This window comes from Setaria viridis, chromosome 9 (genome assembly GCF_005286985.2).
Source record: "Setaria viridis chromosome 9, Setaria_viridis_v4.0, whole genome shotgun sequence".
NCBI classification, from domain to species: Eukaryota; Viridiplantae; Streptophyta; class Magnoliopsida; order Poales; family Poaceae; genus Setaria; species Setaria viridis.
The window spans coordinates 15,386,330-15,413,876 of NC_048271.2; the positions used below are offsets into that span (position 1 = coordinate 15,386,330).

General features: G+C 48.0%; 5 protein-coding genes, 1 non-coding gene and 1 pseudogene across 6 annotated transcripts; 2 read left to right on the forward strand and 5 right to left on the reverse strand.

Annotated features, from left to right (window-relative positions):
• Position 1: 1 nt before the first annotated feature.
• On the reverse strand, positions 2-1,183 carry LOC117838673 (E3 ubiquitin-protein ligase RING1). The gene has a single exon (XM_072290429.1). The coding sequence runs from the start codon at positions 1,181-1,183 to the stop codon at positions 2-4; it is 1,182 nt and encodes a 393-aa protein (XP_072146530.1).
• A 2,115-nt stretch (positions 1,184-3,298) lies between these two features.
• TRNAT-UGU (transfer RNA threonine (anticodon UGU)) lies at positions 3,299-3,370 on the reverse strand. The gene has a single exon. It is a non-coding gene; the product is annotated as a tRNA-Thr (tRNA).
• An 84-nt stretch (positions 3,371-3,454) lies between these two features.
• LOC117838722 (prefoldin subunit 5) lies at positions 3,455-5,984 on the forward strand. The gene is made up of 4 exons (XM_034718856.2): positions 3,455-3,736; positions 3,846-3,949; positions 4,465-4,542; positions 5,569-5,984. The coding sequence occupies exons 1-4, from the start codon at positions 3,556-3,558 to the stop codon at positions 5,656-5,658; spliced, it is 453 nt and encodes a 150-aa protein (XP_034574747.1). The 5' UTR covers positions 3,455-3,555; the 3' UTR covers positions 5,659-5,984.
• A 255-nt stretch (positions 5,985-6,239) lies between these two features.
• Positions 6,240-10,369, reverse strand: LOC117838720 (nibrin homolog). Its single transcript, XM_034718854.2, has 14 exons — positions 10,191-10,369; positions 10,030-10,083; positions 9,388-9,646; positions 9,085-9,173; positions 8,796-8,926; positions 8,508-8,554; positions 8,284-8,392; positions 8,118-8,204; positions 7,741-7,912; positions 7,134-7,606; positions 6,971-7,032; positions 6,791-6,893; positions 6,627-6,711; positions 6,240-6,549 (listed from the first exon to the last, which is right to left on the reverse strand). Exons 1-13 carry the CDS (start codon positions 10,225-10,227, stop codon positions 6,652-6,654), a joined length of 1,683 nt encoding a protein of 560 aa, XP_034574745.1. The 5' UTR covers positions 10,228-10,369; the 3' UTR covers positions 6,240-6,549; positions 6,627-6,651.
• Positions 10,370-10,486: 117 nt separating this feature from the next.
• Positions 10,487-12,003, reverse strand: LOC117838721 (uncharacterized). Its single transcript, XM_034718855.2, has 2 exons — positions 11,284-12,003; positions 10,487-11,147 (listed from the first exon to the last, which is right to left on the reverse strand). The coding sequence occupies exons 1-2, from the start codon at positions 11,540-11,542 to the stop codon at positions 10,951-10,953; spliced, it is 456 nt and encodes a 151-aa protein (XP_034574746.1). The 5' UTR covers positions 11,543-12,003; the 3' UTR covers positions 10,487-10,950.
• A 653-nt stretch (positions 12,004-12,656) lies between these two features.
• Positions 12,657-25,955, forward strand: LOC140221105 (probable galactinol--sucrose galactosyltransferase 6; annotated as a pseudogene).
• LOC117836096 (uncharacterized) lies at positions 14,120-17,359 on the reverse strand. Its single transcript, XM_034715468.2, has 5 exons — positions 16,992-17,359; positions 15,935-16,114; positions 15,321-15,447; positions 15,018-15,131; positions 14,120-14,568 (listed from the first exon to the last, which is right to left on the reverse strand). Exons 1-5 carry the CDS (start codon positions 17,226-17,228, stop codon positions 14,453-14,455), a joined length of 774 nt encoding a protein of 257 aa, XP_034571359.1. The 5' UTR covers positions 17,229-17,359; the 3' UTR covers positions 14,120-14,452.
• Positions 25,956-27,547: the final 1,592 nt, after the last annotated feature.

A 27,547-nucleotide genomic window follows, 5' to 3' on the forward strand; every position in this document is an offset into this window, starting at 1 on the left:
CTCAATTCTTGCTGCTGGGTGTGCCTCCACCTTGCGAGCCACTGCCCTGAGAGTTGCTACCGCTGCCTCCATTGTTCCCATCCTGCTGTGATGCCTGCCCTCCCAATCCACTGAACGGCCATGGCAGTGACACATTGAACCTCCTCTCAACCACCCTGGCATTCTCCTCCCTCTCCTCCATCCTTCCCTCAGCAGAAGTAGAGCTCCCAGATGGAGCTGCTGCTGCAGCGATACCGACAGGCGGCTGTGGATTAGAGGCCTTCCGCCCCTCATAATCAGGATCATCAGTGGGCAGCTCAAAGCGACAGATGGGGCAAGAGTTGTGAAGCTCCAGCCAGGGCACGATGCAGTCGTTATGGTAGATGTGCTTGCAGGGCATCTGCTTGGCCACCTCCCCAGGCGAGAAATCCTCCTTGCAGACAGCGCATTCGGCGCCCTCCGCCGCAGCTACCATGGTGTCTGTCACAACAACATCAGGGAGCGAGGAAAGGGCCGACTTGGCGGCCGGCGGTGTGCCGTAGCGGTTGGGGTCGTTCTCGGCGAGCTGCTCGATGAGTTGCTCGAGGCCCGGGCCGACGAAGTAGTCCCCGAAGCTTGCCCCGCCGACGCGGCCGAGGCCAAGTCCAGGGCCCAGGCTGACGCTGGCGTCGTCGAGGAGCACCTGGATGTTAGCGCCTCCATCCATGAGGTTGTGGAGGTAATTCTGGAAGAAGATGACCGGGTCGAAGGGCTCCGGCTCGTTCTCGGGGGTCGCCGTGCCGGCGGCGGAGCGTACGCTGCCGCCCCCGCCGACCCTGCCGGGTTGTTCGTGGAGTCCGAGGAAGGTGTGGAGGATGGAGGAGATGTCGTTGTGCCTGGATGGGGAGGTCGCGGCGGAGGAGGACGAGGACGAGAGGGAAGGGGACCCGCCGGAGCCGGTGGCTGGGGCACCAGCGGGGGCCGGGGCGGGGGCGGTGCTGGCGGCGGGGATCGTGGTGGAGGCGAAGGGGAACGGGAAGGGGAGCGGGATGAAGGTGGGGGCCGGGACGGTGACCTCCTCGAGGAAATCGCCGCGGCAGTCGGGGCAGGAGAGCTCCCCGGCGGCGGCGGCGGAGGCCGCGATGAGGACGGTGCGGTTGCATTGGTAGCAGAAGTACTGCTTGCGCGCGGCGGCGGCGAAGTAGGCGGCGGCTGGAGTGGACATGGCGGCGCCCGGCGATCTCGGCGGCGGCGGGGATTGGGATTTTCCTGTTCCTCTCTCCTCTGTCTCTCTCTTTATGGAATTTAGGTCATCGATTTTCTAGTGCTGTGTTTTGTTGGGAGCGGATTTCCTCCGGATTTATTTATTCGCGAAGCAGAAGCGTCGGGGCACGGGGCTAGCGGAGGACACGCTGTTTGGTTTGGTGAAGTCGGATAGGATCACCGCCCGGTCGCGGTATTTCACTTGGGGTCGAACACGGCAGTCGCAGTTTGAGTTTGGACCGAAACGTCACTTTTGTAGGTGCAGATCGTAGCAAAACTGCTAGATACTAGTCACGTTTCAAGAAAAAACTGTTAGATAGTCTTTCTTCGGGACTCTTCGTCAACAAAATAATAGCACCATACAATTCATATCAACAGTGATTTACTACACACACGGAGTCAAAACTCCATGTTAAGAACTTGACCTAACATAGAACTGAATGAATTTCCAACAAAATTGATGAGGCACGACGATAGCCTCCCACCAGAGATATACAAATATAACGAGATATAGATTATTCAACGATAATCAAATAGTATGATCTCATTTTACGAGAGAGAGTAAATGCCAGTATGTTATTACTTCCTCGAAATTGTAGATATACATTAGTAAAATCTATGTATCTAGAAAAAATAAAACGGAGGAAATACCTTTTAGCATCATCACCGTAAAAAAAATAGAACTGTTTGGTATGGAAATTGAGGAGTAAAATTGTGCATTTTCTTTACAGACAACTTTGTTTTAGGGGGTAATGGATTATGTGTTGTTGTTTTTTTCAAATTTGCTACAATTTCTTAAAGCCTTACTTGGGGCACAGACGATGATCCACTGTGGTGGTGCGCTAGTGCATCATACAGTAACCGACACTGGCAGAGTGCAAAACTCCAGACGTTAATGGTGATTGCTAAATGTGCAGTGCTGCGCGAGATATGTGTTCTTAGGTGCACTTAGCATGCAATGTCATTCATGCAATAGGATGAGACACATAAACGCTGACACCATTACATATAAGTAACACTTGGCAAACACAGGTCTAAATATGTGGTTGCATGCTCTACACGTGTTCTTGATGATGTTGATTGCCAAGAGATATAGGTAGTGTTTGGTTGGGAAGGGTAACGGCATTGCAAACGTAATAAAAAATACTCGTAATGTAAATGATGTAACCAAATACAAGTGTTGTTTGGTTTCATCCAGTATAAAAAAGGAAATAAGAAAAAATAAGTAGCAAGCAGCCTTTTGCGGCTAGGTGGGGGGATTCACTGGTCGATGCCACTGGACGCTATCAGAACATGAGAGATCATTGTAAACGGCCATGTTTTGTCACTGATGTGGCCCATTATTGGAGCACAGCTTGCACAATGTCCCTTTGTAGCAACTGCTCAATCATCTTGTGTCAACCCCTCCACAACGCTCGACGGATGCAGTCTTATAGCAAGAAATGGAGATTACGTCAGGCTTCATGGTGAGCGTTGGAGATATGTGTCTAGAGGTAAGGGAAACAAAAAATAATGAAATAGCTAGGAAGTTGCCAATTGAAAAAAATAAAAGAAGCTTGTGTCCAGAGAAAGGAGAAGAAAATAACAAAACATTTAGGATGTTGCCAATTAAGAAACGTAAACGTTTGTGCCTAGAGAAAAGGGAAACAGATTTTGAACTTGTCGATTGAAAAGGAAAAAAAAGGAAAAAAATAATGAAATGGTCTAAAATTAAGTGTGATTTAAAAGTTGTAGAAAAACAAAATAATGAAATGGTTTAAAAGTTCTCATTTGAAAAGAAAAAAAATAAAGTTTGATTTAAAAGTTGTAGAAAAAAAATGATGAAATGGTTTTATATTTGTCAATTGAAAAAGGAAAAGAAGATAAAAATAATGGGATGTGAAATGGTCTAAAATTAAGTTTGGTTTAAAAGTTGTAGAAACAAAATAATGAAATTATTCAAAAGTTGCCATTTGAAAAGAAAAATATTAAATTTTGGTTTAAAAGTTGTAGAAAAACGAAATGGTTTTAAAATTGTCAATTGAAACGGAAAAAACAAATAATGGACAGTTGTAGGAAAAAACATTAATGAAAAAAATGCCCCCATGCAGGATCGAACTACAGACCTTCAGTTTACAAGACTGACGCTCTACCACTGAGCTATAGGGGCTAATGCGTTTACGATTTAATTTAGAATTTATTTATCTCTTTGGATCTCGCCGCCCCTACAGGCCTACACTACTACTGCCCGCCGCCCGCGTCCCTTCGTCACTCCTCCCCCCGCCTTTACAGCCGCCGCCTGTCCTCCCCTGACGCCGCCGGCGCCGCACAAGCCTAACTAGCAAGGCCGGAGCCATGGCGAGCCCGGGACGGATCGAACTGGACAAGCTGAGCGTGGAGCAGCTCAAGGGGCTCAAGGAGCAGACGGATCTGGAGGTCAACCTCCTCCAGGACAGCCTCACCAAGATCCGCACCGCCATCACCCGCCTCGAGAACGCCTCCGCCGCTCTGCAGGACCTATCCCTCCGCCCCCACGGTGCGCATCCTCTCCAATCCCCGTTGCTTCCCTGCGTCGTGCGCTCCGTTTCCTCGTCCCGTGAGCGCTGATTGATGGCTAGCCCTTTCTTTCGGTGGTGGGTGTGCAGGGAAGAAGATGCTTGTGCCGCTCACGGCGTCCCTTTACGTGCCCGGCTCGCTCGATGACGCCGAGAAGGTCCTCGTCGACGTCGGCACTGGTTACTTCATTGAGGTAACCTCGCTTGTTGCAATTGTTTGACAGATCAGCTCAGATTGGTAGCATGTGCTTTACTTCAGTAAAGTTATTATCTAGGACATTATACGGATTTGAACCACTAAAGCTTCTTCGATTGTACCTAAAACTGTTTTTGGGTTCAACACGCGTGGCATTCTGATATCCAATATCCACGGTGACTGACTAATTGGCATCGCATCATCATGTTGAATTGGAAAATCGATAATTGCATAAGGAAAAGATTAGTTGCTATGTAGCACAATACATTTCTCTCAACCTTTCTGATGGGGAAGATACAATTACTAGCCTTGTAGGCATCAGTGATGTCTCATGATTCAGCTTCTGTCTTACTAGTGGAAGAACCATTTCAATCTGCTCGAGCATAAATATGCAATGCATGCTTGTAGGTCATTTTATCTTAAACATATTTCAACCAACTCAAGTGATGCATTACCCTAGTTAAACAGTATGTGTACTCAAAACCTCAAATGCTCCATTTGTTTGCTGTGCAGAAAACTATGGATCAAGGGAAAGAATACTGTGAAAGGAAAATTAATTTATTGAAGTCGAATTTTGATGAACTGCTCGAGGTATGTAGCATGTTCTTGCTTGACTGCTCTGCTCTTGTCTACGTTGCCATTCTTCCCACCTGGAGGAGCAAATGCTTCTTTTCATGTTCACGGCATGGGTTATTCATTACGGATAAACAGTACTAATTGTATTGGCACCCACAAGAATAATTTGAGATGTTCTAGTTTCTTTGGTATAAAATGATTTTGGCATAAGATTCGGAGGAAGTTTCGTATTCTTAAATTTTCTAGCTACCTTGCAAATGTTCTATATCCTCAGATTTTGCTGTGACTTCTCTTGACATACCCATAGCATGCTGGGTAAACCAGTTCTGTCACCAAGTTTGATATAGCTGCTGGAATTTCAGTCCTAAAGCAGCTTTTTTGCCATTCTATTTCATTGTGTAACTTAGATTGTGAACAATCATCATCCTTCCAATGTGTCCATATGGCACTAACTGGAAATTTTGCCACTGCTTTTTGAATCATTTATATGTGTTCAAAATATACTTCAGTACATATGTTACAAGTAGATGCTTAGTCAACTATGAATCATAATGCATGAAATGTATTCAACTATAATTCAAAAAACGCATATAAACTTGAAGTCGGTGCAATTTTATGTTGATGGCTTTTCTGCTACTACCCTCTCAGCCACAATTTTAGGCACCGCCGTACTGTGCATTTTTTATAAGAACTTTGTGAGGATGAGAACTTTACTAGTTTCTGGGAGTATGGTTCTTGTGTCTTGCTAAGAGAACTTTTGACAGAGTAAATAAACAAACTACAACTGCATTGTTTTCTGAAACAGTAGCTGCATGAGTTATCTTGTTATGGTACAGTCATCTTTTTGTCTTATGGGCGCACAAGTACAACTGCTAGATCCCCATTCGCTGAACTTATCGTCTGTCCCATAGACAGAATTATAACACAAAGCTCTGTATGGTGTGTGTGATATAATTTGAGTTAATGAGCGATTGCTTGTAGCTGATATTAAAAAGTTGGATATTTGTTATTAGTGATGAACATTCTATACTTTCGGTGTAGGTGGCCACGAAAAAGAAAGCCATAGCAGATGAGATGGATCTGCTGCTACGAACCAAGCTGAGGCAAGCATCACCTGGCCCAAGTTCGTGAGAGCTTTGGATGCGTGTCTTGTCTCCGCCTTGTGGGATGAATGGATGGTTTAGTTTGTAGCATTAGGGAAGCACAGGGAAATGATAGCTGCTTTTGTCATGTGTGCAAAGGCTGCAGGGTCACGGATAATTTGCTGAACCAACCTGCCGCATCAAACATCAAGTAATTTGGAGTTGGTCTTGAACAAGCGTTGGGTAATTTTGAAGTCAGTGTTGAACTTGCAGCGTAGATTTTTTTCCCCGTCACACAATGGATTCGACGTGTATGGCCATTTCTGTTATGTTTTTGGCACCTCAATTTGTTAATTTTGTTTTTGTTGTTGTCCATTGAACTTTCATGGGCTTGTCTGGCTGACCGGTGGGTGGTGTGCAAGTAGTTTGCAGTTTTGTGAAATTTTCGTAATGGTCCAAGATGATTTTCAATGGTGACGCTGTACACAAGAGAGTTCTACTTTCATGTTTTGCTATATCTTGATGCAAGGGAGAAGTACAGTCCAGCCGCGCAAAAGGCTGCAGGTTTCCCTTACCTTTCCTTTTTAAACGGCAACATCAAGCACTCTTCGTGGACTAGTCGCGCAACACTCAACCAAAGTTGGTCTTCGATGTGATCAAACAAAAACTGAGAACTGGTAAATTCTGGACTACTACGCTAAACGTGTCCAACATGTAATCCCAGAATCACAGCAGGAAACTAGCCGTCAGCCACAACACGATCCATTTCAAACAGCCTTCCCAACTTAGATCAGCGAACGTGCCCTAAGGTACAATTCATATCTACCACAGCCTCAGCCTCTCCCACCATGGTCAAAAAGGAGCCCTGGAGCAAAACGGGCTTCTCACACCTCCAGAAAACTTCAGTGAAAGTGGAGTGTCGAAGGTGCTTCGAAGATGACTGTCATCCGGTTAGCAAATGAGCATGCAGTTCTCCAGGCCTCTGAATGAAGAGTCAGGCGGAGCATATGTACATACACTGGTGATCTTCTCCTGCAGGCTCTCATCTGCAGCCGGTAAGTAGGGTCTGAATTGAACTGCCAGCAGCTGCCCGTTTCTTTGACTGAAATTCCATGGTTACCATGAGGTTAAATTGTGCACATGATAAGCTTAGGGAGAACGCATAAGGTATAGCCAGGTACCTTTGCGTTGTTGAAGAGGTCCTCTGCAATGGCTTCCATTTGTTTCCGCTGCTTCTCCTCCCGCATGAAATCAGTCACTGTGCCCGCTTCATAATCAGATTCTCTGCAGACGGTAAACAAAAGCTCATTAGACTTTCACGCCTACATTCAAAATTCAATGGATGTCTTTCTAGCTCTTGCCTGTATGGTTCTCGTGCAAAAGGAACAAGGTCCTTGAAGCTGTTTCCGGACACTGTTTCCCTCTGAAGTAAAAGGTCAGAGGGCCAGAAGTAAACATGGCCACATTCAGTTGTTTGTGACAAAAACGATTGCATGAGAAAAATGTTACATTTACGTGATATACCTTCCTAAAGCGTTTGAAGTTAACACCTCTAAGTTCAGTTGCTGCAGCAGGAGCTGGCCGAGGGAGTCTTTTGACAACCAGATCCTGACTAAATATGACATCACAAGCCCCATCCCTGCTGATGTCCAAATTCTCATCCTTTGGCACCTTGTTTATAACACGAACATCCTCATCTCTAGCTTTGGATCTATATATTGCTGTTTTCTCTATGACCTTAACATCATCCTCCATAGGTTTTGAAGCTTCAACTTTCTGTGGGTCATTTGGTTGAACAACGCTAGCCTTAGTTCCACTGACAGTTACAGCAGCTTCATCAGTTATATTTGTGATTTCCTTTTCGTCATCAGATATATTCTCAATGTGATTTTGAGACTTGTTCGCGGCACCAGTAGGATTAGAAGTTGCCGTCTCCATTTCAACATCAGAATCCTCCACGATAGTTTCATCCGTCGAATTTGAGGATGTAACAATGACTGTCAGAAATAGAATAAAGAGAACATCTGAACATATAGGCTTGATATTATGCAGAGAAAGGCATCAAAGATGCTGGATCAAAGGTAAAGAAAAAGAGAAAAGTAGTGAATGAATTTGTTCTTTTAGTACTTACAAGCAGGTGGTTCAATAGAAGTTGCTTCCAAGCGGCCAGACAACATGGCAGCAAATAGCTTAACATCACTGATCTTTGACAAAGGAAATAGCACACGTATCTTACTGAATTCCAAAGGATACCTTGCAGGAACTACAAGAATTTGTTGATCAGTATCTCCAGCTACTGAGTCCTGTTAACAATACGGTAGAAATTGGTTTTAGCACCAAAAAGCAATGTAGCAATGAACCAGAATAACTAATGCAAAATTCTACTGGCATAAACAAGCAGGGAAAATGTCAATTTTTGCTACAAACCTGTTGGAGAAAACAGATTACACATCTCACATTTTCTAAAGAGTAAAGACAACAACTATAAAATGGTTCACCAGCACTTACCTGGCTGTTTGGACAAAATTCATCAATGTGGAGATATTTTGCTCCAGTTGATTCCAGTAATCCATGGAGTTTCTCACCAAATTGATACTGCACATGAATTGAATTAGCCAACAATAAAGTGCATAATGATCTTTTTTCTTTCAACAGAAAAAAAACCGCACACCACCTTATCTGATGGCCCCAGGATAAAAGTGTAGCCTGCTAGACAATTCTGAATGAGGTTGATCTCCACCATCTTGATTACTGTCCCATCAAGAGTCAAGTTTGGGATGTATCTGGACAAGTTCCAACAATAGCACTTCACTGTCTATGGTCATAGAGCAAGCAAAACATGATACAAGGATACACACAAACTATGTTATCAAGCGTCGAATGGTTGCCACAACTTACTGTGTACAAGAAGGGATTTCTGTGCGTATGTTCTTTTCAGCCATTGCCTGAAACAGATTAAAATAATATAGTGAAAAACTAAGCTTGAGACATGCACTATAAGAATGGTTTATATTGGCACATGTTAACTAGGAGTTCAATCTTCAAGGATTAAAACCATGACCTCTTCAGGATCATCTGTATGACTGTATGAACATGATTTCTTTAACCTACTACTATGCAGCCAGCTAGTTCAATAACAATTCACTGGAGCATATAGGAAGTATGGCCATAGGGGAAAGCAAATACCTTAAACCAGTCTCCCAGAACAATCTGCTTCTTTCCAATAACTGCATCAAGGAGCTCGGGCGTCAACGAACATGATTCATCAGCAAGAACATGTGTACATTCATCGCTCCACTTACGAGTAGCGTATGCACCTTACAACAGAAAAATGGTGGCCATCATTAGTATGCAAAAATAACAAGAGGTTATCATGTGTCAACAACTGTAGTATTCATGAAGGAAAAAACCTAATATGCTTTCTAATGAACCAATGGTGCTTCTAGTACAGAATGGAAGTGTTGACACCACTAACCAATAGATGTCATGACTGCATGCAATGATCGATCAATTCGCGCTGACTTTCCACCATGAAAAAAGGCCACTACGGGAACAAATGACAACCTGTCAGGTAGATAGAAAACAGAAATTAATACAACTGATGCATTCAACTTTCACAGCAAAGGATCACGAAGATACATATGAGTTAACAAAAAAAAAGTCTATGCCAACATCATGTATTGATAGGTGTTCTTATGCATAGCAACATATTACATAGCAAAAGAATGAGCAAAAAGTCAAGGGAGCACATGTATGGCATATTTTGACTTGAGCTCACCTGAATGTCGCATTCCCAGTTCCAAAAGTCACAGTGTCCCCATCAATAAGCATCACATCTTCATCTTTATGTAGACGACTGCCCTGAGTTTCATGTACTTTGTTGACAAATGTGCCATACTTTGATCGGTCGACTACACGAACATAGGATGGACTGGCAGGTCCACCAGAATTCGGATCCCAGGCAACCATCTTTTCGATTGCAATCTCCGCATGGACCCGGGATATAGATGTGTCAGCTTGAACAATGACATCACAATCTGTAGTGGAAAATCACCAACATCAATATATGGTTCTGTGTTTCTCAACAAAAAAGAGGTTCTGTGTACTAGGTCAAGCATGAACTGAAGCAAGATAAACTTTAATGAAACCATAAAACCAGGATGCTTGTTCTTCTGCATTGCTGATTCAATAAGTAGCAAACACAAATTCATAAAACTTCTCCTAGTTCACATAGCCATTTTAATCCGTGGAACCAAAACATCATGCCTAACCTCCGTTTAGTTATTTTTTCCCCTGATGGTCTAATCTCCGTTTAGTAAAACGCGACACACCAAGCGCTAAGCAGACCTAGCTCATCGCTGCACCAATTAAAAGTAAGAAACTGCAATAGAAACGCAGGGGGAAGGTCCAAAGGAGGCACCTTTGCGGCCGACCTTGTAGGTCCCGGCGGCGAAGATGTAATACTTCTGCGTCCCTGCGAAACGCAACAACATTCAACAAGCCATTGGTCGATCCGAACTCACAGAAAAACCACCGCAAAATCGGAAGGCGATAAGTATTTCGACAGGAGAGGCGGCGCACCGCGCACTGTGTCGACGGGGGTCAGCGCCCAGACCATCCCAACTCCTTATCGGGGATTCCTTCCAGTCCCTCCGTGGGAAGGGGGGTGGCAGGCGGCTGGCGCTCGTCGGTGCTTCCGCCCGCCGCGGCGGCCGTCGGAGCAACGCGTTGGCCGGAACTGGTGCCGTCTAAAACGCCGTATCGGCTACAGCGAATACGGAAACTTTGGATGCAACTTATTGTGTTCCCCGTTGGCTCAAGGCCCAACTGCTCAAGAGGGCCGCATTGATTTTTTGGCCCAGCCCCATCCGCAGAGGCCCAAAGTGATAATTTCCTTTCTTTCAGTTTAAAACAGTTCCCCCCTTTTCCGATCCATTTTCGTAGGCTCCCTTGCAAATTTTACGTTTGGCAAACTTATTGCATTCCAAATTTTACGTTTGGCAAAACTCCCTTGATTTTTTTCCCCCTGCTGCGTTACATGTCGATTTTACCGATGCTGGCATGGTCGCTGGAGGAAGATCTCGGTGCTGAATATCTTGATGCCAATTGGATGGAGTGATCTGAATCCGTCCCCAATTGGTATCACAAGAACTGGAAATCGATCGGTTTAGTGCACAGCAAGCCAGCAACACTTGCAGTTGGAAACTGGAATGAGACATTTTTTACAACAAAAGAAGGCTATCGAGCGATGGAGTCTCGATGGCTGAAGGTGACTCGACTTCCCTTCCCATCGCCTGACTTTACTTCTCCCCTGCTCTTCTTTCTCCACCCCTGCATTCGATCAGTGAATCCAAGCGGCGAGCAAGCCCCGCTTGATGGCGCGGATCCTCTCCAGGCACCGCTCGGCGCGCTCGATGGCCATCTCCGCCCTGTCCTTTGCCCCTCCCGGTCCCGGCGGCGTGCCCGTCCGCCTCCGCCGCTTCCCCGCCTCCCGCTCCCTCATGGAGGCCGGCGGCTTCCTCTTCCGGGTCGAGGACTCTGCACAAAGTTCCAGCAAGACTACGCGTGGTGAGCGAGTGCGCGGGTGACGACGACTGCTCGATCGGGCAGTGACACGGGACAGAAGAAGGAGGCGCATGGCATGACGTAGAGCGGAGGCAGGTGGAGGACGAACCTTGAGTGCACACGGCGTCCGCGGGGGAAGGAGCAGCCTGGGATGAGGGGGGAGTGTTGTCGGCGTCGTCGGTGGTGGTGGCGACGGCGTGCGGTGCCGGCGAGACGAGCGGGAAGGCGGCCGCGTCCAGGCCGGGGTCGGCGACGAGGCGCTCGAGCTCGGCCTTGAGCGGGGCGAAGCGGCCCGGGTGCGCCGCCTCCAGCTTCGCCAGCTCCTCGCCCGCCACCTCCGCCATCCACGTCCAGCCCGCCGCCGCCATCGCGTCCACCGGGGCACAGAGGCCGGCCGGCAGGCGCAGGGGCGCAGCTTAAAAAGACGGAGGACTGGAGGAGGCTGCAGATCGCCGCGAATGCGCAGGTACCACGAGTCCAACCACGGGCGGGCGGGCGGCGCGGAGGAAATCGAATGCGTGTGGCAGATGGTCTGATGTGATGCGGACGGTGCTGCCGAGCGAGCGGCGATTGATTTGATTTTGACAGCGGCTCGACCTGTCCCTGCTCGAGCGAGGCGGCCGGGCTGCGCCTGCGCGCGCTGCCGCTACAGCAGGGCACGGCAGACGGCGCGGCGTGTGTGGACGTTGGAAAGCGCGCGGGTCTTGTCGGGCGCCGCGCCGGCCCGCCCGCCTGGCCGCACGGGGTGCAGTGCGCACCCCGCTTCGGGGCTTCGGGCCTTGATTCCCGCGGCTTTTCGAGTCCTGCTCTGCGTCCTGTTGCTTCTTTCGGGGCCTCGGGGGGCTTGGGCGCTTGGGTGGGGGTGCTGTCCTGGCTTCTGCGCCGGCACCAGTGGACTCCTCGAACGAGCAGTTTGGCTAGGCAGCTAGTACGACGTGTATTCTTCCAGTCAGCGTAAATGGTCTGGTCAAGGGTCATCTCGCCGTTGACAGTATTTGGGAGACCTGGGGTCAAGGAGGATTCATCTCTAGAGCAGACTTGGGCATTTCGGAGAAACACTCCAGATAAACTTTTGCTGGGGAGATAGCTGCACTGCACTGCACAACACCACTGATGCACTGACCCCTTCCACAGCGCGCAAGCTCCGTGGCCGTGAGAATAATGCGCGGATCGTCGAGCGTCCGATAGCTTTGAGCCAAAATACGCAGCACAGCAGCAAGACGTGCAGGCAAAATTCATCAGCCTTCGCACACGGCGCGGCAAAATTCAGCAGCTTCGCGCGCAGTCTCCATCCAGCCAGACTCCGGCACACCGTCGCCCTCCCGCTTTATATTACTCCTAACGTGTAGCCCTGTGCATGGTTCGATTCCAACCCGGTGAACCCGTGAAACCACCCCGTGATTAACTGTTTCTGAAAGCCATTGCGGTTTGGTTTGGGTCAGGTTAGGAACCATCTAACCCGTTCAACATTCAGCCGCCAACATGGCCCATGCCCTGCCTTCGTGTGCGCTCGCCGCCGCCATCGCTACGGTCAAGTCCGCGCTCAAGACGTTTCGGATCCGCGCCGAGAAGAAGCTCCCGGGCATCGTCAACTACTTCGGTTGGTGCACTTGGGACACCTTCTACCAGGACGTCAGCCAGGAGGGCGTCGAGGCCGGGCTCCGCAGCCTCATTGCCGCCGCCCAAGTTCGTCATCGTCGACGACGGCTGGCAGTCCGTCGGCACACCGACCAGGCGACCACTCCGACTCCGACGAGCCCGCTGGCGGGGACGAGCCGCCTCGCCTGTCCAGGCTCATCGGCATCAAGGAGAACAGCAAGTTCCAGAACGCTGATGACCCGGCCGTCGGCATCAAAAGACGGTGGTGCGCGCGGTGAAGGAGGAGTACGCACTCAAGTCACCAGCTACTGCGGCAGTGTCCTGGCCGTGGGCCCTGGCACGCCATCACCAGCTACTGCGGCAGCGTCCGTCCGGACGCGGCCCACGGCCGGGAGGGAGCACTACTGCTCGAGCTAGCAGTTTCCCAAGGTGTCACCGGGTGTCGTGGAGAACGAGCTCGGGATGACGACCGACATGCTCACCCTGCAAGGGCTCGGCTTCGCTCACCCGTGTACCGCTTCTACGACGAACTCCACGCGTACCTCGCCGCCGGCAGCGTCGACAGCATCAAGGTGGACGTGCAGAGCGTCCTCGAGACGCTCGGCGCCGGTCATGGCGGACGCGTGCAGCTCACCAAGCAGGACCATCAGGCGCTCGACGCCTCCATTGCCAAGAACTTCCAGGAGAACCTCCCCATGGCCCATCATGGACATTGGTGCCACCGCGGCGCCGCCTCCAAACCTGGCAGCAAATAATTTGCGTAAATCGTGGAACCCATACAACCCGGCGGCCTGGGTTGGTTTTTAACCAGAAATCGGTAAAACCGGACCGTGTACACGGCAACTACCGTGCACGGGCACACGACGCGGAGCAAAGGCTGTTGCCGCACCAGTGGTGCGGGCGAGCAGCGAGCGGGTCTGCGTTGAGCAGCTGACGGCGTACGAGAAGACGGGTGCAAGCAAATTTGCCCGGCGGCGGCGGGGCTGTTGATTGGACGTGACGGGGAGCCAGGCGCGGCGCACGGCTGTTCTCTCTGCCTCCGCGACCTATGCTTTTCTTGGCCTCGAAGTCTTTGCTTCTGTAGGAGTCAGGACAGAAATGACCCGTAATGTCGCCGGACGGGGGCACCGGGGGGGCCGCGGCGTTGCCGCCGGTCACCCGACCTGGGCTAGAGCCTAGAGGACGGATGGCACATTCGCTTGCTGTTCGTCAATCGTCACGTTGATGTGGAAGACGCAGCCTCTGCGGGTATTAGTAGTGACGAAGGCACTGAAAGTCTGAAACAAACTACATTACTTCAACGGAGAAGGCGCTGTTACGATACGGGAAAAAAAGGGAGAGAAGCCTTTCACAACAGGGGAAAACTTCCATGTTCCATCTCAGGCGACTTTTGTATCGGGGAAAATATACCAGAAGTTCGAAATGATTATCATACAAGTTCGCACTCGGGAAATCACTTCTAACGTGCAACAAGTGCAAACAAAATATTCCAGGGTCCCTCGTGTTCAGAACGATTTGCAAGATTCTTGCAGGGGAACGGTGTCCGTGAACAACATGGACCATGTATATGATTGTGACGCGGAAGCACCTTGAACAATTACAATGAAGGGTCCAGTGAGTGCATTAACTTGAAATATGCCTCCCAGCCATATTCACCCCTGTATTTCTTCACCTTGCGTTTACTTCTGGAACTGAATGGAGTAAGAGCCTGTGTTTGGATCTTGTACAGCTTTGAAATTGTCAACACTCATTCCGAAGCGCCCCAGCACAGAATTCCCCAGATCTTTCAACTTTGCTGCAACAGATAACATGAGTCCATTAGTAGCAATGAGGAAAATGGTACACTGAAAGATACATGTACGCGCCTTGCTCATTATGCACAGCAGCACAATAAAATTATTAATATAAAATGAACAAATCCTGATAATGGAAGGAGAGCACTGAGCAATCATTTGGTTGAGTGCAAGTTGTACGAGCAATAAAAAGCTTTGCCATGTTCCTTGCACATACTACATCCTAATGATTTCATCAATGACTCTTCTGGAAAGTAGATACTGATTCGGTTTGCATGAACTCCTCAAACTAACAAGCCTCATGAGATAAAAGATGTCTACAGGTTTCCACAATGAGATCACAAGCCGATAATCCTATTTTGAAATACTAAGATGTCTACAGGTTTCCACAATGAGATCACAAGCCGATAATCCTATTTTGAAATACTTGAGAAAAAAGGCAGCATATTACCAATCATTTCTTCCTTCATCTTTTCTCTTTTCTCAGCTGCCAGAGGTTCAAGCCGGAACAGTGACCTCTTAGCTTGTTGATTTGAAGGATCCAGTTCAATAACCTTTTTCATATCTGTGAACAGTAATAAATTGACAGCAATCAGAACTAGTGAACTGAAATGATGCATGTTCATGTGAAAAACAATGATGTGAAATTGACATATCACAAACACATTATGGAGGTCATTCCTTTCTCTTAAAAAAACAAACACACTGTGTGTGTGCGTGTGGGGGGGGGGGGGGGGGGGGGGAGGATTCTAACCAGCAATAGCTTCGTCGTAGTGCTCGAGTTTTTCATGTGCTTCTGCCCTCCGAAGCAAGGCTTTCAGGTACGATGGATTGAGCTCAAGTGCTTTTGTGCATTCTTTAATCGTCTCATCATGTTTCCCCTAATAACACGAGTTAGTAACTCAAGAGTCAGCACTGGGATATGCTTGTGAGGAGATAAAAAATAAACTTTATTCAACATATGTGCTGGTCCAAGTAAATAAATAAAGGACTAAGGTCAAGAGTACAAAACATTTGAAAATTACACTAATTAACAACAAGATTTTGGCAAAGGTAGGAGCAACGACCAAAGATTTAAGTACTAGACACCAGATACACCTGCTCTACTCTAGCAGGTCCAGACAGCATATGCATATTCTAAAAGTGTTTCTTAGAATATTTACACAGGAAGTAATGAAAAACCCATCATAGGTTAATAAAAGTTAAAAGGATAATCGAGTAGTGATAGTAGGGCACCATCTTCATGAGAATACATAGCTACAGTGGCACTACTGAACTTTCACAACAGTAAGGAATATTAAGCCACACAAATATGAATCTTTATTGACATCCATCACAGTTATGGTCCAACCAGGTAAAACATCTCACCATTTTCAAGAAGCATACAGCGCGATTTGAATGGCACGCGGAGCGTATATCCTCAGCAGATTCCAGCTCCGCAGCAATTTGCAGAGCCATTTCATATTGTGATAATGCTTCCTCATATTGTCCAGCACTGAAAAGCTTGTTTCCTTCTGCTTTTGCATCATTTGCTTGGCTTCTAGCTTTCTGCAGCAAGTACAAAGGTTAATCATGATCTGATCCCAAACTAATGCAAGTAACTTAAACAATATAATCAGATCCAAGCAGTAGCATCATAAATGTTCCTATATGACAATGAATCAACCCACCATTTATACTATGTGCAGTCAGTTACTCCCAACTAGTTCTGCTGAACTTTTGCATATGCCAATAACAAGATTTGGGTTATTGTTATCTTGCAAATGGATAGTTATAAATGTGGAATGGTAAGCAAATTTTGAGAACAAGTTGTACTGTGCCAGTCATATCAGTTTTGCATATCTCACATGCATATGCATCATTTTCTAAAGAACAATTTGTACAGCGCTAGCCAAATCAGTTTTGCATACCACAAATGCATAATTTTCTAGCAGATAGTTAGCCTTTATTGCGTTCAGTTTGTACTTATAACCAAACAGACAACTAATTAGTATCTCCCATAAAAGCTATGATATAAACAAACCACAAAACAAACCTCTGGACCACTTGCATTCTGAGAATTGTACATTATTGGCAAGGAAATGAAAAGGACCGACCAAAATAGAGAATTAGATGTATGATCAATGTAAGCCATGAAGATCCTAGCTATTCAGCTACTGGGCACTAGTTAAACATAGCACCATCTCCCAGTAGTTTGAAACAAATAGGGGCAGCAATTGAGGACTTCACCCGCAACCAAATCTACAGTACCCAACCGGACTACCAATTGACAAATCCGCTACTTCACGTCATCGCAGGAATCAGGCAATCGGTTCAACTAGAATGACCATTTCAAGCTGCTATAGCAACTGAACTTCAGATTTGAGCACAGCGGTTGCAAACGGAAGAGGGGGAAGCTGGGATTTTGGGGGCGCTGGCGGCCTACCTCCCGCAGCTGCTCGTCGGTGAGCGCGTCCTCGAAGGCATCCTCCTCCTCCCCTTCCTCCGCCCTCGGCGCCTCCCCGCCGGCCGCGGCAGCCGCCTGCTCCTCGGGCGCCGGCGGGGACGAGGGGCGCGCCGCCTCCCCGGCGGCCTCGGTGGCCACCTGCTCCTCGGGAACCGGCGGCGAGGGGCGCGTCGCCTCCTCGGGCTCGGGCTCCGGCTCCAGCTCGATCACCACCATCTCTCTCCGGCGACGCGACGATGGGTTCGAACTCTCTGGAGGAGTCGTTTCGAAGAAGACGTGCGCCGCGGAGGACCCGATCGATCGAGTCGCGTGGGGATGCGGGGTTTTGCGCTTTTGGGATTTCTCTTCCCTTTTTCTTTTAGGAATTTTTAGAAGATGCGCTTCTGGGACATTGTTTTGTCTTGGGAAAAAAGTTCGGAGGATTCTGGAAGTGGGCTCAAAGATAGCCGCGTTGACACAACATACAGCACGATTTGTTTTTTTGAATGGTACGCGGAGAGTTATTGTTGAATCGTATTAGGCTCCGATCGGTTGAATCGTATTGGGTAAGCATTCGAGCCCAGCCCACAAGATTTCCAGCCCGTAGTATGATTTAGCCCAGCCCAGCCAACGCACACGAGTCGGACACGGCAACGGGCTAGAAAAAATCGAAGCCCGTCCACGTCCACCAACCTCCGGCACGGTGAACCGAGTCGGACTGGCGGAACACGACTCGGACAACAGTTGCAACCATCCGCAGGCCATCAGCATCCGTGTTCTCCGAATCGGATCTAGGTTGTGTTTGTTGTGTTTCGTGTAGCCTCTCAGCGTGAAAAGCTCAAACAAATATCAAATTTCTCGTGCAGTTTTCGAAAAGTCAGAAGCTCAGAAAAGTTGAATTTATATGAAAAGCTGAAAAGCTCAGTTTTCTCAGCTTTTCGTAGTTTTTTGAGTCCAACAAGCTAAACACATCTTCTAAAAGTTAGTGTTAGATTTTCAGAACCAGAAAGCCAACAATAGCTTTTCAGAAAAAACTATAAAGCTACATAACATGCATAACAGGGCTTTACTAGTCGAGTTGCGTGCGGGTTCCTCGCGACCTTGCGTATTTAAGCAGAGCCAGGGGCAGACCGAACCTGACCCACCACACTGCTTTCCGTGAGGACAAACCCTGGATGAGCGACGCGTGGCTATTGCTGTCATCCGATGCCTCTGCTGGTGATGCTTGCCAGGCTCGGCGTATCCCTCGCATTGCTCGGCTCATAGGCTCTAGGCTTCAATACAGCCGAGCGAGGTCCTGGGAACCCGTTGCTGCTGCCGTCGTCAGATAGGAGTAGTAGCCATGGATCGGAGTGGATGCTCACGGACAGAAGTTTAGGGACCGTCCGTCCGTCCTCATGAATTTTTTTTCCACGGTACCAAAAAGGAATGTCCAATGTGGCCGCGGCATCGTCGTACGGTAAGTGGGTGACTAGCGAGAAAGACAAGAGAGGAGGTAAGGAGTACATCGGACGGTCCATCTGCATCTAGCATGAATCTCAGAGCTAATGATCTGATGAGTCCACTCCCAACACATAGGAATTCCGGAAGTTGCGTTGCATCATGCGGTCGTGGTGAATGCGAATTTTTTTATTTTTATTATTTTTTACGATTTTGCATAAATAAATAGTCGATCGAAAAATTTGCAGAAATAGACCTATCACGCCGGTTGAAACGACGCTAACGGGCTACCACTGTCTCAACCGACAGTAAGAGAAGCTACCGCCGGGTGAAATGGTGGTAGCTGCCTGCATCCGCCATGTCAGCGCAGAATCCCGCTTACCGTCCTCCCATTCGGCGAGCCGCACACAGTTTCCAATGGCACGGGGGATGAAGCCTATTCCGCCGGCTCGTTTGGTGGAAGCCTGTTACCACCGTGCCATCTGGCGGTAGCAGGCCCCACCATTTGAAATGGCGGAAGTGGGAAAGGTTCCGCCAATTGAGGCGGCGGTAGCTCCCACCGCCTTTAAAACGCGTCGGGTGGCCGCCAGAGCGAGCTTGCGCAAGAGAAGAGGAAGGGAGGGAGGGAGAGAAGAAGGAAGGGAGGGAGGAGAAGGGAAAGAAAGGAAGAGAGGGAGGAAGGGAGGGGAGAGGAGATTGAAGACCCGTTCCTCACTTCGTTAGATCCCCTAGTTTAGGTTAGTTCGTAGTAGATAGATCTAGTAGTTAATTTAGTTAGTTTAGTGGATTTGATACATAGAAAAATGTAGTTTAGTTAGTATAGTGGATTTGAGACATAGAAAAACGTAGCTTAGTTGGTTTAGTGGATTTAGCTTAGGTATTTAGGTGATGGTAAAATTAGTTAGTTGATTTATTTAGATTAATTTTAGATGAATATTATTTGCAATGCTAGGGTTATATTATGTATAGGTATTATGAATGTAGTTGTATTAGGGGTAGTTGGAATTATTAGATTTAGTTTGAATTTTTGTTCATGTCGTGTATATTGACCCGTTGTTTAGGGTTAGGTTAATTTAGTAATATTTACTAATTGCCTATGGTAGTGTCGTGTATATTAATCGGGTAAAATGAAATGAATTAGTTTGTAATTTTGGATAACTCTAAAATGGTTATTACTATCGATGATAGAGTTACATGTTTGTACCGTATATTGAAGTGTAGGTGTCGTTGCAGTTACCTAATTTAAGTTTTTGAGAGTAATTTCCACTGTTCGTGTCGTGTATATTGGCAAGCATGTCGATTTATTTTCCAAATGTTCTATGGTCGAGGGAGGTTAGATATGGTCCAAAAGGAGGTAAATGTGTCTGAATTTCAGTCATTCTGCAAGAATTTACCAAGAGCAAGAGAGAGCAATTGGTGTTCAATATGCAAGTTACTTTGTAAGGCTTTCGATCTTGATAGAGATCAAATGGATCTATCTGTTAGGGCTGTAGTGAGGCGACGGCCTGACATAAATTTTTGGGAGCTGATCCCGATTGAAGGAACCAGAACTACCGGGTTTATGTGAATGGTTGCACTAAGCGTGGTTTACCGCTCATATTGTATGTTCAAGTGTTAATGAAGGTTGGGTCTAGCAGTCAGATGGAAGAAGAAGTGGGAGGTACTGAAGTTCAAACCGAGGAAGGTGTGCAGAGTACTGATGGCCTAAATGAAGAAAATGATGAAGATGGGGCAGAAGAGGGAGATGCAGAAGATGATGTTGCAACCCGTGAGCCAAATGGGGAGGCTGATGAGGGGGAAGACATACCTGAGTTAGTTGAGCATGTGGAGAGGGAAGGAGAAAAGGCCAATGGTGCCATGGATGATGACTCGTCGGATGAGTAAGATGCTTACCCTATCCCACGGAACTGGTCAACTTATGACCATTCTGTCCTATAGGTCAACGTAGGGGAAAATGTCCCTTGGGAGTATAGGGAGAATGAGGTTTGCGTGGGTGCTTTGTACCTGTAACATTCGTAAAATTTACTAACTTAAATCATCCGCTAAAAATTCATCTTCAAAATCTTTTGACCGTTGAGCTCCCGAAGATCCTTTCCTTCCCGGTGACTTCGCCGTCCCGGCACCCAATGCCGGCAACCACCTTTACTTCCTCCGCAAATTTCGCCACGTGCCCTCAAAATCTGTCACGCGTGCCCGACCGTTTCTGCATTTTTCGCCGACTCTCCGTCTCTTTTCTTTTTTTCTTTTTCCCCTTCTTCTTTTTCCTTCTCCTTTTCTTCCTTCTTCCTTCTTGCTTCTTCTTTCTTCCTCCGCCTCCTTTCCTCCTGGCACCTAGCACCAGCGCCTGGCCCACCCGCGCCAGTACCGTATGCCACCACGGCCTCGCGCCCGCTTGCCCAGGCCGCTCCCTGCCGCTCGCCGCGGCCCTGCACGCTGCACGCACCGCCCGCCCCGCACGCCGCCCGCCCGACGCCTTGCCGCGCCCCTGCCGCACACCATGCCACCCCTCTCCTAGCAAGCCTCCCCACGCCAGCCACCATCACTGTGCGCCCCCTATGCTCCTCACCGCTCGAGCCCGGCCCCACCACGCCCTCCACGCGGAGCTCCATTCCACCACGCCACCGACCGGGAATCACGACCGCCATTAACGCCGCCGGCCGTCGCCTACCCCCTCCTGCCGACTATGAAAGGGCCAAGGCCCGGCCGTCCCTCGCCACCACCTCACCCTCACCTCCCAGCTCGCCGCCCCCTGCTTCACCACCCCTGCGCACCGCCGCAAGGTCAACCATCGCCGCCTCCCTGTCCACCGTCGGTGTCCCCTCTCCCGTCATCATCCGCCCAAGGTGAGGGCCAAAATAGGTCCCCCACGACCCCTTTTCCCTTCCCCCGCCATGGACCTCGCCACCGGTGAGCTTGGCGGGCCTGCTGCCGCTGAATTTGCCCCCCCCACCTCCCTGTGCTCATGCGCCGGGAAGAAGGGGAAAAATTCCCTCCAATTCCGATCTAACCCCCTCCTTTTGCATATTCACAAACCAGCCTTCCCACCTCTCTCAAAGTTCTCTCGTGAATATGCCCTTCCACCTTCCAAAAATATTCGTGAATAGGTCCCTAGTTCTCACAGTTTAGTCCTAAACCTTGTTTTAAGCCCCTAACGCTCCGTTAACTCGTCATTTCATGCGCCAAACTTCCTCCAATTAATCCCAAATTCGACCATGACATCCTCCAATATATACTTCCGCCGAATCATCTCCAAATTTCATGTTCTTTGTTCGAGCTCAACGGGTAAAGTTTTAATTTTCTTTTATTTATTGTGTGCCCGATTTTGTGTGCCGTAGATCACGGAGTACCCGAGGAGGAGGACGGGGAGGAGTTTGGTCATGAGCCTGAGCTTGAAGACTAGCACCATGAGCAGGAACTCCCGGAAGGCTTTGAGGACGGCAAGTCCAATCTCACCTTTTGATGCATATTGATCCTAGTTTTTCAAACACAACCTATTGGCCTGTTCTATAAATTGCATATTGTTTTACCACTGAAACTTGGTTGGATAGCCACCCCTTGATTCTTATGATTATTCCTTGCTTGTCCTATAATTATCTCTAAATATGATTTTCTCTGTTTTGATGATAATTACTGCTAGAATGCTTAGGGTCTTTTTACTCAATTCAATCATGACTACAATGTGTTTTGTTAAAGAATAAACGAGTGAGTGTTTTTAAAAGGGAAAATGGGTTTCCGGAAATGAAGGAAAGACATGCTTGGATGAGATGGATGGGTGTTTCTTGTGTGAAATGAATAAGTTGGGCTCGTACCTTGGTGGTTGAGCAAGGTTGGGAGATATCCATCTTGTCACAAATTAAGGACCGAGTTGATGTGTCATCTTGCCTAACCCAACCATCGTGCTTCCACTCAACCGTTGTATGCGGTAACGGCTTAGCATAAATCCCACTAGCTAGTCTGTTAGTCATCAGAAGAGCTGGTGAGCAACGGGAGACCATGGACAAAGAATAAGAACTGTGTGAACTTAGGTCCCAGTTAAGACCTCGTTGGTGGGTCATTAACCCCTTGGTTGCTTCCATGTTGACTAGTCAGGCTTAACTAAGGTGGGTAATGGCTTTGTTATGATCTGCACCAACACTAAGATGATCGTGCTGCGGTACCCTACTTGTGGGAAAAGTGTACAACCTCTGCAGAGTTAAAACCTATCTGAGTAGCCGTGTCCACGGCATTGGACGAGTTACGGCTTGGTCACATAACTAGTGCTTGGATGTTTTTCATGGCGTGTGTTGGATTTTGGAAGTGTCCGACAGTTGTGTCGTGAGCTATTGCGGACGGGAAGTCCAGTAGCATTAAAACTTGGATCCTTTATGTAGGATCAACCCCACTTAATGATTCGGTTACTAAAAGAAATGCTTTGTGAAAACTCTTTTGAAAATGAACCATTGCATGTGTTAAAATCTAGCTTTACTGCAAATAAACCTTAGCATTATCCTTATTATATCCTATGCACATTCTTGCTTGTATCCCCCTCCGTGGTTCGGGTTGGACTTGTTGAGTACTTTTTGTACTCATCCTTGTTTTGTTGCTTCAGAGGAAGACCCGGACTTCATCGCCGAAGATTTCGAGTAGGAGGTCGCTTCCGCACCCAACGCTGCCTGTGGTGTTGGTTTTTGCAGAATGCTTCCGCTATCGCTTAGTTTTGATTGTAGCCCGGGGTCCGACTGGACTGCAACTTGGATCTGTATCGTTGTTGGTTTGTTTCTCCTTTGGGTGTGGCTTGCCCGCCCGCTCCTTCGGGAGTTGTACGGTTTTTGAACCATCTGTTGAATGAATGTGTTATCAGCCTCTTGGGACTGATATTTGTATCGCATTTAGTCTCTACTTATGTGGGGATGCCTTAGTACCCTAGTGGGGATGAGGTGAAGGCAACTGTGAAGCGATGGTCCACTTTGTCTTTGCAATGGCGGTTCAGGGTGATGAAGAGCAACCCGGCAGTGTATGATGTGTGCTGTGCGAGAAGCAATTGACCGTTTAGAGTGCACGCATTAAAGGGAAAGTGAAAGGATTACTGGGAGATGACTACAGTGGTTGAGCACCAATGCTTGCTGGATGAATTGGAAGGAACACACCATAACCTCACTGCTGATTTTGTTGCTCAATACATGTATCCTCAGATAGTAGAGAATCCCAGCTTCGTGCCTAAGTCGATTGTTTGTGCCATAGAGGTGAAATTCAAGTATAAGATTAGCTACCACAAAGCTTACCGAGCCAACTAGAAGGTGTTGGAGATGAAGTGGGGTACGTACGAAACATCGTATGACAACCTCCCTCTCCTGTTGCACACTATATGCCAGAGGAACCTAGGAAGCTACTACGACCTGAAAGTCTATCCATGTGCTCAGTTTATAGGCAAATAGGTCCTGCAGTGGTCATTTCTGGCCTTTGGTCCTTGCATTGAGGCTTTTCAGCGATGCCACCCAGTCATTTGCATTGATGGCACATTTTTAACTGGAAGGTATAAAAGCACAATCTTGACAGCTATTGGGTCCGATAGTAACAATCAAGTGTTGCCGCTGGCGCGCCTTTGTGGAGAAGGAGTCTGGAGATACCTCGTATTGGTTCCTGGAGAGGGTGAAGCAGATGATTGTGAAGGACGTGGAGGGTGTTTGTCTAATTCATGATCGGCGCAAAGGCATTCTACAAGCAATCGACGACCTACATAATGGCAGTGTGGAGCGTTTCAGGGTGCCGATATGGTCGGACATGAAGAGTAGGTGGTGTGTGAGGCATATGGGGGCAAACTTCTATAGTCAACTTAAGAACAAGACCCTTATAAAAATGTTTAAGTGGCTGTGTATCCAAAATCAGGAGAGGAAATTCAACCTATTTTGGAAGAAACTTAATTACCTTACAAAAAACAGTCCAAAGAACTAGGTAAGAGGCTGGTAAACAGCGAGGCCGACCACCCTGTGTCTCTGGAGGACGTTGGACTGGATGGCCCGAATGTCAGGCGAAGACGGGGAAGGTCCATCAAGAGCTTCTCATAGTGGATTGAGCATGAGCCAAAGGAAAATTTGGCAATACTCTATGATGAGGGAGGTGCTCGGTGGGGTATAATGACTACAAACCTAGTTGAGGTTTTCAATTGGGTCCTATGCGGTGTTAGGGGACTGCCCCTTGTTGGTATCGTGGAATTTTTCTTATACTGCACCATGAAGTACTTCAGGGAATGGTACGTGGTGGCTGATAACTAAATGCGCGACAATCACAAAATTTATGGGTACAAGATGACATAATACATGGTGGAGGCGATTAAGAAGGCTCATAAGTATCGTGTCAATGAAGTGGGTGCCGTGGAACACCGGTTCGAGGTTGTTTGCAGGGACAAAGGTCGTTTGGGGGGAGGCGCGAGAAGCACACACAGGAGTGCATCATTACCAATGAAGGGTGTGTTTGCTATTGTCAGAAGCCAAGGTTGTTGCACAGGCCTTGCACCCATGTCATTGCTGCATGCAACGAGGCAGGGGGACTTCAGCCTCGTCGGTTCATGCCACATTACTTCTTGAAGGAAATTATATGGCACACTTGGAGGAACAAGGTTTATGGATATCGTTTACTATGGAACTTCATAAACAATCCTGGTAATGCCGTGCGCTACATCCCTGACCCTGATCTAGAAATGTTCCAAGGGGTCGGGCGACTCAAGAACAGACGCATTCGGAACAACATGAATCAATCTGAAGCCGGTTATGATGTCCGCCTCTACTCCAAGTGTCATCAAGCAGGTCACACCTACAAGAACTGCCCTGCAATGACATATGGAGGCGGGAGTAATCAAGTGTGTTGTATGTTTGTGAACTCGTACATTTTGCGAATCTTGTCATATGTAATGTAATTCGTGACGTTTGTTGTATGTCGAGAGACTCCTGTAATTCTTACATTGTTGAATGTAACCTATGTTGTAGTAGTAAGACATTGTAATATTTCCATATCATGTACTATTTTTGTTTGTGCTGTCTTTCGAATATCTCATGTGTAGCGCATTCTATTTGATTTATGTAGTATTTGAAGTAACTGAAATGTACTGCGCTTTTATTATTTCATCATGTACTAATATTTTACGTGTTGCAGGTATGGCGGAGGAGGCTAGAGAGGGGTATCAGACCCCCCGAGTTGCTAGACCCTACCTTGGACGGCCTTCACAGGTCGTTTATGTCAGCCGTACGGGGTGCCAACCTCGGCACGCTTCAGGCATGTGTCCTACTTTTGACGATGTCGATCGACGCCCGTTGGATTTCGAGGTACAATTTACTTAGTTAAATAAATTTGAAGTTGTAACACTGCGTTGTTTGAACTAATAAATGGTATGCATGGTACAGGCTACACGCTGTGGGCCTCATCCCTCTAGCGAGGTTGGTTGAGGGAGACACGGTCGACGTCGGCGTGAGGGAGGCGGAGAAGTCAACACGCTTCCACTTCGACATGTCACTGCTAGCAGATGCACACATTCCACCTCACATCGGGTGAGATGGCCCCGACACTTGAGGACGTCTCGCTCCTTCTTGGGCTTCCATGTGTCGGGAGGGCCGTTGCTGCAGAGGATATGCTAGTTAGCTGGCATGAGGAGCTTTTGGCCCGGTTTGCCCACGTTCAGTGGAACAATCGGGCCGAGCCGTACTAGACCTTCAGCACAACACACGGGCCCACGAAGAAGTGGCTCATGCAGTTCAGTGTGAGTAGCTATTTACCTGACTTGTCATATCGTTTTCACTAAGTTTTGCGAATTTGTCAACTAACTTTTAGTGTTGTGTAGGTCAACTACATGAGAGCCGACACCAACGACGCCACAGTTGCGCGGCACTTGGAGACGTACCTGCTGTGGCTCTTTGGGTGGATCATGTTTTGCATGTCTCAGGGGAACTCGGTGCCTAAGCACCTACTTCCTTACAGGAGGGCCATATCAGAGGCCTCGCTCGACGAGGTTCCACTGCACAGCTGGGGTTCAGCTGTATTGGCAGCGACCTACAGGGGCCTTTGCATTAGCTGTTGCAAGGTAAACTCGATGGAGCCCATCTTTGTTGGCTGCCCATTGCTGCTTCAGCTGTGGTCGTACGAGTGCTTCCCGATAGGTCAGCCACAGATTGACTTGGCCACCTACCCAAAGCTGCCTTTCGACCACGATGATGCCGAAAGGCCCACGATGGGGTCGTTGTGGTGCTTGAGAAAGGTACGGTACTACACCTACAATTACTCAATTCATATGATGCATGCTTTCAAGTTTCGATTAGTGAACATTTTCATGAATTTATTTATTGTAGGGATCGTGGGTTGGGGTGCAGAAGAAGAAGTCATACCTAGACTTCATCGGTCAGTTCGACGCTCTTATCGACACTGACGTGAGGTGGAGACCCCACACCGCAACGGAGGTGCATGCTCGTGCCCCGCATGGGCTCTCTTCGTTGTGCCTTCGAGACATGGAGTACTGGATGATGACGAAGCCACTGGTGTACGACATCCACGTCGAGGAATACGCGGTGCACCATGTGATGAGGCAGTTCGGCCGGTACCAGCAGTCCCTAGTCCCTGTTACTCATGTTGTCCCGGACGCCGTTCACAGGTACACCCCATCCAATCATTCTCCTTGTAATAAAGATTTTTCGTTGCCCTAACCCGTTGCACAATGCTTATGTTAAGTGGACCCGTCAGGGTGGTGGTGGGCCTATGACCCTGTGGGGTCCGAGGATGGTTCCGTGGATCAAGATGTGGGCGGCCGCTTTGGAGGAGGTGGTGCACGAGGACGGGCCACATGACGATGATGCTTTCGTAGTGTACTTGCGGTGGTTCTTGCCGAGGACATGTGTGCGCGTCATGTACATTCCGAGGCAGCCACCGACGGAGACCGCACCTATGATGCAGACCTACCCGTGTTCGAGGGACGTGAACTTCGACATCAAGGTAAGCTTCCGCATCATTTGTTACTCAAACTACGTTATGTGGTGTGCCTAACTTGAACTCTATCATTGGCAAAAGTACAACATTATTGCAGAGGTAGAGACGGCATTGAGTTACGACGTCAAGCACTTCCACGACATGAATATGAGAGACCACGAGACATTGTA

What these genes read in the sequence shown, in the direction of transcription:
- LOC117838720 (XM_034718854.2), bottom strand. Translation starts at nt 10,227, where the DNA reads ATGGTCTGGGCGCTGACCCCCGTCGACACAGTGCGCG. An exon ending in TTCTATTGAACCACCTGCTT is followed by an intron (nt 7,607 to 7,740) that starts GTAAGTACTAAA and finishes TATTTCTGACAG; the next exon opens with TCATTGTTACATCCTCAAAT. An exon ending in ACCTCTTCAACAACGCAAAG is followed by an intron (nt 6,712 to 6,790) that starts GTACCTGGCTAT and finishes ATGGAATTTCAG; the next exon opens with TCAAAGAAACGGGCAGCTGC.
- LOC117838721 (XM_034718855.2), bottom strand. Translation starts at nt 11,542, where the DNA reads ATGGCGGCGGCGGGCTGGACGTGGATGGCGGAGGTGGCGGGCGAGGAG. An exon ending in GGACGCCGTGTGCACTCAAG is followed by an intron (nt 11,148 to 11,283) that starts GTTCGTCCTCCA and finishes AACTTTGTGCAG; the next exon opens with AGTCCTCGACCCGGAAGAGG.
- LOC117838722 (XM_034718856.2), top strand. Translation starts at nt 3,556, where the DNA reads ATGGCGAGCCCGGGACGGATCGAACTGGACAAGCTGAGCGTGGAGCAG. An exon ending in GCACTGGTTACTTCATTGAG is followed by an intron (nt 3,950 to 4,464) that starts GTAACCTCGCTT and finishes TTTGCTGTGCAG; the next exon opens with AAAACTATGGATCAAGGGAA. An exon ending in ATTTTGATGAACTGCTCGAG is followed by an intron (nt 4,543 to 5,568) that starts GTATGTAGCATG and finishes CTTTCGGTGTAG; the next exon opens with GTGGCCACGAAAAAGAAAGC.
- LOC117836096 (XM_034715468.2), bottom strand. Translation starts at nt 17,228, where the DNA reads ATGGTGGTGATCGAGCTGGAGCCGGAGCCCGAGCCCGAGGAGGCGACG. An exon ending in CTGTATGCTTCTTGAAAATG is followed by an intron (nt 15,448 to 15,934) that starts GTGAGATGTTTT and finishes TCGTGTTATTAG; the next exon opens with GGGAAACATGATGAGACGAT. An exon ending in CTACGACGAAGCTATTGCTG is followed by an intron (nt 15,132 to 15,320) that starts GTTAGAATCCTC and finishes TACTGTTCACAG; the next exon opens with ATATGAAAAAGGTTATTGAA.
- LOC117838673 (XM_072290429.1), bottom strand. Translation starts at nt 1,183, where the DNA reads ATGTCCACTCCAGCCGCCGCCTACTTCGCCGCCGCCGCGCGCAAGCAG.